This window comes from Myotis davidii, unplaced genomic scaffold (assembly GCF_000327345.1).
Source record: "Myotis davidii unplaced genomic scaffold, ASM32734v1 scaffold68, whole genome shotgun sequence".
Lineage (NCBI taxonomy): Eukaryota > Metazoa > Chordata > Mammalia > Chiroptera > Vespertilionidae > Myotis > Myotis davidii.
In genome coordinates, this window is record NW_006300376.1 from 1,192,723 (window position 1) to 1,204,139 (window position 11,417).

Genomic DNA, 11,417 nt, shown 5'->3' on the forward strand with positions numbered 1-11,417 from the left:
GACCTGCTGGGGTTGGACCCCGGCAGCCCTGGAGCTACCAGTATTTTTGTGTATCCTTTTGTGGGAGGGGATAGAGGAGGTGAATATGGAGGTGGGGCTGAAACAAAGGGGAGACACATGCTGAAGATGATAAAATTCAATGCTTTAGCCAGATTATCTAGATTCCCAGTATTTTCTGAGTTTATTATCTATATCTTCAAACATGAACGAAGTGTTTGGCTTAGATAAGATTGGGGAAACTCAACAAGTATGGCTCACTCTTGCTTGAGCCAGACTATGGAGGAGGTGACATTTGGGGCAGGCGAAGATCAAATACTCCAGACAAAGGTTGGTGCCTCCAGTCAGGAGAGTCTCACTCTTATGTCAGCTTTGGAGATCCTAGTTTTTAAATGCACCAAAATTGGTGAGCTTTCCTTAAAGAAAGATATAATGAACAACTAGATGCTCCTGTGAAATTAACCACAATTTTTAAAGCTTTTATGCCATTCTATTCCATAAGAAACACTTAAACAATGTTTACTCAATAAATCAAAGCATCTGCCCTAACCCATTTGGTTCAGTGAATAGAGCGTCGGCCTGCGGACTCAGGGTCCCAGGTTCGATTCCCAGCAAGGGCATGTACCTTGGTTGCGGGCACATCCCCAGTAGGGGATTGTGCAGGAGGCAGCTGATCGATATTTCTCTCTCATCGATATTTCTAACTCTATCCCTCTCCCTTCTTCTCTGTAAAAAATCAATAAAATATAAAAAAATAAAATAAAATAAATCAAAGCATGAATGAGAAGAATGAGAACTATCAACCATTAGCACTTCCAAAGCCAGCCTCATTCTGTAAGACTCCAGAGTCTACCTTCAGCCCCAGGTGAGGCCTGGGAGAGTCCAGGCCTGATTCAGGTCCTGCAGGAACACGCGGGGCAGGCCCGAGTGCTGGGATCATGTTTGCTCAAATGGCTCCTCCCTTCAGGTTGTTGGACTTGCCATTCATTCCAACAATTAGCCATCCTCCAAGTCCTGTTCTGCACTGACACTTACTTGAGCCCTTTCTCAATCATGCATCAACATGACTCTAATGCCTACCTAGCCTTTCTTTTCTGGCCCTTGTCAAGTCAGAGTATTGGAGCTGCATGGGTGGTTGGGGCAATATCAATGCAAGAAGGTATTATGGGCATGGAAGACAGGGGTGAGAACAGTACCATTTTAGACACTCTTGAGTTTGAAGAACAGTCAAGAAGAGAGATCCACTAGGCATTTGGGAGTACAGGAGATGGGGCAGGGGGGAGCCAGGGATCAGAATACAGTTATTGTTGGTATTAGGTGGTATTTGCAGCTGTGGAAATTGAGGAAAGAATGTGAAGATGATGTGTGTGAAAGTACTTTGTATAAAACTCGATGTTGTTTTTATAATTATCATTTTCAATGAGCCCAAGAAAGAACTTAGGGGGTGAGAAAAATGAAAAGGAGCCAAAAGCGTTCAGAGCAGGAAGAGATGAGAGGCAGCGGGAGAACCGAGTATTAATCCACAGAAGCCAGAGGAGAGAGGGTGTGGCTGAGGGGCCAACGTGCTGAAAGCTTCTGAGCAGCAGCAGGCCACAGAGCACAGGTTCTGGTCTAGACGTGGTTCCCAGCTGAGTTTCCTCGGGTCTTCATTTCCTCATGGGAAGCAGTAATGATCACACCTCCCTCGGAATTGCTGTGGATGAAACGATAGGGTAGGAGCAAGTGCTTTGTACAGAAGAAATCGTGCCCTAGCTGGTTTGGCTCAGTGGATAGAGTGTCGGCCTGCGGACTGAAGGGTCCCGGGTTTGACTCCGGTCAAGGGCATGTACCTCGGTTGCAGGCTCCCAGCCCTGGTGGGCGGCATGCGGGAGGCAATCGATGTGTTTCTCTCACATCAGTGTTTCTCTGTCTCTCCCTCTCCCTTCCACTCTCTCTAAAAATCAATGGAGAAATATCCTCAGGTGAGGATTTAAAAAAAAAAAAAAAGAAATCGCTGCTGGTTTAGCTATTCTGCAGTCCGTGGGGGTGAAGAAACGCAGGAGAGCCTAGGGAAGGAGGAGAAGCAGAGGAAGGAAGGAGAGGACCAGGCACTGGGAGGCGGCAGGGAGGTCAGCGGGATGCCACAGTGCGCTGGGCCCCAGGCCCTGAGCAGCAGCCTCTGCTCCCAGGAAAGTGCTCTGGTGTGGAGTCAGGATACCCAGCTAGGCCCGAGTCTATGTAATTAATGGCTGTGTGGTCATGGCCAAGGCCTCCTAGTCGTGGTTATTAACATCAGAATCCCATGCAGCATTAGCAAGTACTGATCCTGGGGCCCCACATCTGGCCAGTTGCATCTGACTCGACCGACCGGGATGGGAGCGAGGCCTGGGAATGGTGCAGCTTTGAGAACCCTGTGTGGTTCTTGGACTTTTTTTTTTCTGTCAGTTTGTCCCACTGACCACAAGATGGGGCCCTCTTTCTGCAAAATCTTTGACGCTCACCAAACAGGAACAATCCATTTTCCCTACCATCCTGAAAGAATGGATTTGAATTTCAGTCTTCACAGGGTCTCGTTAAGCCAGAATCCGGCCCCTTGGTGTCCAGCCACTTGATGTGAATGCTCCCTTCTGCGAGGAGCCGTACTGGGTTGGGATTCGTCGTCTACCCTTTTGGGTTCCTCAGGAGTTCTAACGCAAAGCAGAAGTGGGTCTTCGCTGTTGCTTTATGACCATAATCATTAGCATCAATAACAACTCCACTTTATCTTTCACCACTTGCAAAGTGCTTTTCACCAACTATCCTCAGAATAACTCTATGTAATGGGTATTGTTCTCATTTATAGATGAGAAAAAGGAGCCTCAGGGCACTAGTTCAAGGTCACAAGTAAAAATCAGCAGAACCAGATCCCGAGCCCTTCCCGTGTGCTCAGTGCGAAGAGTAGGCGCCATCGGGGGACCAGCAGCCGTCACCCGTGGGGACCTGGAAGGACAGCCCTGAGGGAGGAAACTTCTAGGACAGCCTCCGGCTGGCTTCCTACGCAAGCGAGAAAGATGGACAGACGTCCTCCTGGAGTTTCACTCCATCAGAGACAACAGGTCAGCAGACACGTCTGATTGGGCTAAGTGACCGCTGAGGTAACATATGTGAGGTTTCTAGTGCAAAGCTACACAGAATCAGCCGTCACTCAACAAGTGGACAGATTTTATTATTTTTAATTTTCTATTCCAGGAAAATGAACTGCTATGCCAATGGGAGAAGCAAATCTTAATTCTGCCTTAAGAAAAACGCTGTACACTCACCTCCAAAGAAAATCCTTTTCTATACCAGCAAGGGGTGTCTTGTGAGGTTAGTGGACCTGATAAAGGTCATTTACAAGATCACTTATACACTTGCTGCCAGACAGGTTCCCACAATCAACCAGGAACCCAAATGTCAGGGCCCAGAACCCCAACCCCCTCTGTTTCCATCCATCAGCTGTCCATTTGTCTGTGTCCATCACTGTCCTTTTCTGAAGGTACAGCACAATTGCCACAGAAAAGCCAAACGCTAAGACTGAAAGGAGAAAGTTAAACATTTTATATTTATTGAGTTAAAAGCAATAGTTCTATTGCAAACTCACCTTTACTGAGTTAAAACAAAATCAATATTAAAAATGTCTCCTTTTTGCCCTAAGAGGTTTGGCTCAGTGGATAGAGCGTCAGCCTGCGGACTAAAAGGTCCCAGGTTCGATTCTGGTCAAGGGCATGTACCTGGGTTGCATGCATATCCCCAGTGGGGGGTGTGCAGGAGGCAGCTGGTTGATGTTTCTCTCTCATCGATGTTTCTAACTCTCTATCCCTCTCCCTTCCTCTCTGTAAAAAATCAATAAAATATATTTAAAAAAGTCTTTTTTATAGAGGTCATGTGGTAGAAGACATAATAGAAGTTTTGTAAATGGAATCTCAGGTCAAGCCTCAATCTCCTTATATATAAACAGCAATGATTATATTAATTCCGTAGGATTAATTTTTTTCTCTGAGATCATGTAAATGTCTAACAATAAATTTGGCAATTATTTCCCATCCTTTCTCCCGCTTAATCTATTTAACCTCTTTTTGAACTCACTGTTTCAAGTCAATAAAAATATTTTTAGCCACAGTTAAGTTTCTCTATACTTGGTACCTCTCTATCAGCTTGGCTTGGGTTAATGTTCAAAACAGACCAATGTGGACAGATTAGTAACTTATACGTTAAGTAGGTTCAAAGAGCTTACTTATGTTGATGACTGTACTCACTTATCTGAACGAACTCACCTGCGCCTACCTCCAAAAAATATTTGATTTCCACCGGACTGTGGATTTCTCATTTTTATTTTTATTTTTTTACTTCTCTTTTTTTCTTTTTAAGGGGAATTTAGGCTTTTGTAACAGCCTCAACTAAGAGTCTTTCTGTAACAAGTTAGCAAAGCCAGACTGTACTGGAATGAATCAAAGAGTGACCTTGATGCAGGATAAATCAGGTTTTATTTAAGTAGATTCGTCAAGTGTTCATTCCTATTTCCATCAGGCCCCTCTCGCAGTAGCAGCAGAGGCAGGGGTGGGGAGTGGCGTTCTGCAACCAGAGCCAGTGCGCGTGAGCAGTGGGAGGAGCGCTGTCCTTCGGTCCAGCTGGCCTCAGGTGGGCAGGAGACCACCCTGCTGCTCGGTGTGTCCAGGACTGGGCCCCTCTGGACACTCTCACAGGTCCCCATTCCTGGCATCTGTCCTCTACAGAGTTGGGGAGCCTGCCTGTTGGTTAGAATTTGACATCCTTGCGCCTTATCCCATGGTGTCATAATCCTCAATCTCTTCAGACAGCTCTGTGTCCACTGCAGGTCACATCCTGCCTGCCAAGCTTGACCTCAGGGTGAAAAATAGATTCTCTGCTGTGAGAAAACCTGAAGACCTGGGAGATTCGGTACAATTCCTAGCCCCCTGAAACACATATGGAAGCCCACATTCCAAAGTATGATTCCCTGTAGTTTATAGTCAGATCAGAATGCTTTCTTTGCTTTCAGTTGAAACATAGGGTTTTTCCTCCTCTCACACAAGATGTGTTCCTATTGTGCGGCTGCCACACAGCCACAGCTCGGACGTGTGTGTACTCAAGGTTCACTCGGGTGGCTTCATATGGAGCCCAAAGTATGGTCCTACCTTAACCTCAGCAGTGCTGGTTTTATTTTTGTGGTGCAGAAGTAAGGCCAAATAAATAGGCACAAAGTAGACTTATAGAAATGGCTTTAACTTACTAATCCACTACATCTTTGATAGCAATTTTAGATATAAGTGGTCCAGAGGACAAAGTGCATAATTAATGATGAGAAAATGATTTCTTCAAGTCTCATAATAAAGAGCTCTCCCTGTGGCAATCATCCGTCCAGCGTTTCATTCACGCGTAAGTGACGGTTACAGCGCGCTTCTGTCGCCTTCATTCCAGTACTGTTCAGTCTGCATTTCTGTGAGTCGGGAAATTGTGCGCTGAAATGCAAAGATTTCCTCTTCTCCGGTAAACATGGAGAGACCTGCTGAGTCCTGGTGACGAAAAAAACAAAACAATAACCCACCCAATTAAAACCACTTCATGAGAACTTACAGAACTAAGTGCGGGTTTAAAAAACAAAAAACCTTCCAGGTTTATGTGTTTGGATTATAAAATGTTCTATAAATTTTTTCATGGACAATCTCTTAAATTAGACTAGAGAAACAACTAATTTAAATCAATAATCAATAAATAGAACAAATTACCAGGGGGAAAAAACAGAATAATTAAAGCTAAAAGGACACCCCAAAATACAAATATGAAAATTTTTGCTCAAAGTTCTCTGCAAATTCTAAAGGAAGGACATTCCAGATAGAGAACTGAGTTCTTCCATCAAAACTGCACCCCAGAAGTAAGTAACAGCAAAAATACAGTAGTTCTGGCAAAAGTAGTTCTAGAAAAAGGCTGGTGCTCTCCTCCAAAGCTTGACAGACAGGGCTGGCCTCAGGAGGGGAGGCCCTGAGGACGAACCTTGGCGTCTCCTCCAAGCTGGATGGCGGAGAGGTCCCGTGGGGCCTGGAGGCTGAGCTGGGTGGGACTCACTTTGGGAAGGCCTGAGCTGCTTCTGGGCTTGAGTTGCTGGGAAACTTGGTCCTCCCATCTAGGGTGAGGTGGGGAGCGTCTGTGAGCCAGGAAACACCCTACGATGGTGATACCAACAAGGACTCGCCACTAAGTGGGTGTTGAAGTTTTTGTCTCTTACTTTGGGGGTTTCTCTTTCAGAGGAAAGTTCTGGCCTGCTAAGTCCATGCTGCCCATGGACCCCTGTAAAACTGCAGGACCATGTGGTCACGTGTCCTAATTACTCCATATATTATTAGGCCCAAGTGCTGCGCTTACTTCGCCTTATATCTGAACCCTGATCCTATGGGGGAGGCAGGGTGCAATTCAAAGGCCAGTGATTTGAAGGACTTTAGAGACAGAAATGATGTTGCTTCTCAAGTGTGTTTTCAAACTGTCACACATTATTTAGACGTAAGTATTGCTCTTGGAGAAACCATCATTGCAAAAGGTCACAGCACATGGCTTTCTACGCAGCTATTTATTTCTACGTGTAGGTTTAAGTAATCATACTTTCAAAGTTTGCTTTTTAAACAATTACTGGCTTCATTTTCCCAAACTCCTGAGAATACGTAATTCCTGCTCGGGTCAATAGAGAACTGTTTCCTCAGGCCAAACGGCCTTTACTCTGGGCTTGGAAGAATGGGGCTCCCCTCTTGTGGGAGGTGAGTGTTTATAGCTGGTTTTAAAATTCTGGCAATTCCTTTTTTATTAAACTTATTAGGTAACACTGGTTAATGACAGTATATATTTCACATGTACAACTTCATAATACACTCTACTGTGCGCTCACCACCCGAAGTCTAGTCTTCAGTCACCATATTTGTGACCCCTTTACCCTCTTCATCTTTCCCCCTCCCCCAACCCCCTTCTCCTCTGGTAACCACCATACTGCTGTCTGTATCTGTGAGTTTGTTTCGCTTGCTCATTTGTTGCTTTTTGTTTTCTATCCTATATCTGAGTGAAATCATACAACTCTTGTCCTTTTCCATCTGACTTATTTCGCTTAATATAACACTCTCGAGATCCATCCATGTTGTCACAAATGGCAATGTTTCATCTTTTTATGGCTGAGTAGTATTCCGTTGTACATATGTACCATATTTTCTTTATCCAATCATCCATCGAAGGACACTTAGGTTGTTTCCATGTCTTGGCTAATTGTGAATGAGGCTGCAATGAATGTAAGGGTACATATATCTTTTTTTTTTTTTTAACCAACAGGAATTTATTTCCTCACAGTTCCAGAGGCTAGAAGTCCAAGATTAAGGTGCCAGTAGAAGGGTACATATAGCTTTATAAATAAGTGTTTTCAAATTTGGGGGTAGATACCCAGAGGAGACATTACTGAGTCTTATGACAGCTCTATTCTTATTTTTTTAGGAAACTCTATAGTGTATCCCATAATGGATGCACCAATTTACATTCTCCACACCCACTCCAACACTTATTTCTTTGATAATAGCCATTCCAATAGGTGTGATTTGCATTTCCGCTGTAAGTAGTGAGGTTGAACATTTTTTCATCTATCTGTTGGCCATTTGTGTGTCTTCCTTGGAAAACTATCTATTCAGGTCCTCTGCCCATCTTTTAATCAAATTGTTTTTTAAGTTGTGTAAGATCTTTATACATTTTGGATATTATAACCTTATTGGAGGTATCATTTACAGCTATCTTCTCCTGAGGGTTGGCTGCCTTTTTGTGTCCTTGATGGCTTCTTTTGCTGTGCAGACGCTTTTTAGTTTGATGTAGTCCATTCATTTTTTCTTTTACTTGACTTGCCTTTGGGGTCAAGTTCACAAAAACTCCTCTCAGACCAAGGTCTCTAAGTTTAGTGCCCATGTTTTCTCCTATGTATTTTTATTATTTTAGGTCTTATATTCAATTCTTCAATCCATTTTGAGTTAATTTGTGGATTGTGTAAGCATCGACTAATACTTCAATTGCCTACAGTTGAGAAATATAACCTGACACACTTATTTATGTTTATACAGAAGAAGGAAATGCAGTCACTTCTGGGTGGCCTTGGGTGAATCACCAAACCCCAAGCACCAGGAGAAGGAAGCTGGCCTTGGCTGGTTCCCCACAGGGTGTCCCCGAAGCCTGGCACCCACAGGCACTCCACACATGTTTAGGGAATGGGGGTTCGGAGAAGAATCATGGGCTCCTTTGCAAGCCAAGGGCCTGGCTAAGCACTCCATGGGCCTGGAATAGCCAGCCCACATGCTTGGATACTATATTGTGCACTCTCCAAACCCAGCAGACATGAACAGGAATGTCCAGAAAAGGCAGCAGGTGGCCAGGCATCCAGCTCTGGGCTGTCATTAGTCAGAGGTATGACCACATGTCCATTAGTCAACCAATCTGCACTTTGTTTTTGTCATAAGCAAATACAATCACTAAGATTTCTTCCACTCTAAGACTGTGATTCTCTACATTTAGTGATATTGGGAGGAACTCTGCTATACCAGCTCAAGAAGCAGCAAATCAACAGTTAAACATATACTACATTCCTTCTGCAAAATGTAGCCATGTGTCAAACCAAAAACAATTAAGCTGTTTTATAATAAAATGAGATTATGTTAATATCAGCTACCTGGCTCAGCCCCAAATCATCCATCATTATTCTGTTTTGCTCCAACTCACTGTCATGAGGCTGATGCAGAAACAAGCTTGGTAAAGGAGCCGGCGCGGAGCAAATTAAGCGCACCTGAAAGAGAGGGAGACGCATAGATGGTGTTACTCCTCACACTTCACAAGTTGAAGGCAAGAACAAATCAGAAAATAAAATTGTTTGTCGTAACGTAGAGCTTAGATTTTGCTTTTAAAATGTCCATACTTTTCCTAATAGTTTGTATCTGAAGTGTTATTTCTAAACTGCACAGTACTTGTCAAAATATTTCCACACAGCTTATACCAACCTGTGAAGAAGGGAGCAAAGGTTTTATTGGGTAACTTCAGGCCTGGAGAGGCCTCAGCTTGTGATGCCAGGCTAGACCTTCCGGCTCAGAGCCCAAGGGTCTTCCCATTGCACATGAGGTGACGGGTATACCTGGCTGTGGAGCTGTCTCTGTGCATCGGAGACACGCCCAGACCACTGTACAGAGGTCACCACTGTGCTGGGTGGGTGACTGCTGAGCTCAGCGCAATGCTCCTCCAATTACACTCTGAGTTTCCAGAACCTACATTTACATCGACATCCTGCCAAGACATTCTTCCAAAAGACTAAGTTTTGCATGAATATTTCTTGATTGCATAAGTGTTTGAGCGAGTGGGCATAGGTGAGAATCATGTTGGAAAGAGTTTTTATATCTCTACAAATATTGTGTCCACAAGTTTAAACACAAAACATACTCTCCTTGGTGTTTAAAGTCCTGAATTTGTTCTCAGGATTCACGGCAATCCTTTGAAAATCATATATATATATATATATATATAAAAAGCAGCGACCAGAACGCTATAACAACTGGAAAGTCTGGTCGCCATGATGCCAACCTCCTGCAGCCCCTCCCCCTGGCCGGCCCTGCCTCTGATGAGCCCCCACCACCCCAATCAGTCTGTGGCCCCCTCCCCCCAGCCAGCTCTGCCCCAATCAGCACCCCCATACACACACACACCAATTGGGGGTGGGGCTGGCCAGCCAACCTCCCATGGCCCCACCCCTGGCCACTGACCTCCGATGGGCACCCCTGCAATTCTGGGGCTGGGCCTGCTGGCCCACTGCACACAGACCCTCCCCATGGCCAGCCCTGCCCCCAATCGGCCTCCCCAATTGAGGGTGGGGCCTACTGGCCACTCACCCTTGGCCACTCCCGGCCCTGAATGGCCGATTGGGGTGGGCCATCCAGCCAGCCAACCTTCTACCTTCTCCTTCCACCTTCTCCTCCTCCCGACAGTCCCAGCCCTGATAATTGCCCCCCCCCCCCTTTGCCCCATTTGGGCCAGGCTGGCTGGACCTCACCCGTGCACACTCAGTCTAGGCAAGGAACTGTGTTGAACATCGTCATAGATAGAGCACAGGATGTGTCTAGTTGAATGAGGGAATCATTAAGATAGCAGACGTTCTTATGATGGGAGTTTTATTATACTACCACTACTCCTAGTCCTATTACTACTAATATTTACACGGCACTCAGCTTGTGCCAAACATTTTTTTTAAATGCTTTACACGGATTAGCTTATTTTGTTCTCACAATTCTCTGGAGTAAAACATATTATTATCCCAATTACAGATGAGGAAACTGAGGCACACTGAAGTAAACTAGGTGGTAGACCAGGATTCCAGCCTAGGCGAAGTAGCTCCACAGTCTAAAAGGTTCAGTTTTGAGAAAATGCACATTTCATCCTTACCTTGAAATCATAGAGGGTATCAATGAGAGTTATGAATCTTCGAGCTTGACTCCTTTTTGACAGTGTAAATTGGGGAATGTTTCGCAAAATTACTGTATCAAAATTCTTTGATAGTTCCAAATAGTCACTGGCTCCAAGCGGCTGTAATTAAAAAGAAATAAAGGATAAAAAATGAAAAGAAGCCAATTCCGGTTGCTCTTGGATTAATGTCATTGGAAAACACCTTTTTCTTGTCATGATGTGACCCAGGCGGTAGCTTGGGGGTAATTTGACCAAACAGGGCAGTGTGTTCAGAATAGGCTCAGGACGGTATTCCACACTGTCATCATGATGTAAAGGGGGCAGAAAAGAAGACAAGAGTATGGAAGGGAGTGAAAGAATACCTCTAGCCCCTTGGTTGGTAACTAGTAGGTCCCCATCCTAAACCTAGTCTTCACTCTTTATATTTATATGACACTAGAGGCCCGGTGCATGAGTGGGGTCCCTCAGCCTGGCCAGCAATCGGGGCTAATCAGGGCTGTCTCGCCCAGTCCTGATAGGGGCCGATCGGGGGTCAGCTGGCTGGGAGGGGTGGGTGGGTGGTGGCGGAAGGACTGCTGGAGGTTGGCTATGGGAGCGCACTGACCAGGGGGCAGATGGTGGTCAGTGCACATCATAGCAACCAGTCAACTGGCCGTAACGGTCGCTTAGGCTTTTATATGTATAGATAGATAATTTTAAACAAATGCTTCCTAGGACTCAACCACAAACAGCACTGCTGTCAAATGGAGCTATGTTACAATGACATGCTGACTATCATGTCACCACATTAAAACTCATCAGAAAACATTTTTCACATAAGTTGAAGTACAATTATTCAGGTGAAATGTAGGAAACATTGCTACCCTCTATAGGAGGTAGCAGGGGAGTTTAATGACCAAAAGTACACTGAGACCTTAGCATAATGTGGCATGGCAGGCCACCTCTTGATTTGT

At 44.9% G+C, this 11,417-nt stretch overlaps 1 protein-coding gene across 1 annotated transcript in view; it reads right to left on the reverse strand.

Moving 5' to 3' along the window:
- Window positions 1-4,459: 4,459 nt before the first annotated feature.
- Window positions 4,460-11,417, reverse strand: part of LACE1 (lactation elevated 1) — a 151,617-nt gene continuing 144,659 nt past the window's right edge. Inside the window, exons 11-13 of the mRNA XM_006777243.2 lie at window positions 10,444-10,584; window positions 8,690-8,803; window positions 4,460-5,525 (exon numbers count right to left, since the gene is read on the reverse strand). Coding sequence (XP_006777306.1) covers window positions 5,400-5,525; window positions 8,690-8,803; window positions 10,444-10,584 — 381 coding nt within the window. The 3' untranslated portion in view covers window positions 4,460-5,399. The remainder of the gene's footprint in view (window positions 5,526-8,689; window positions 8,804-10,443; window positions 10,585-11,417) is intronic.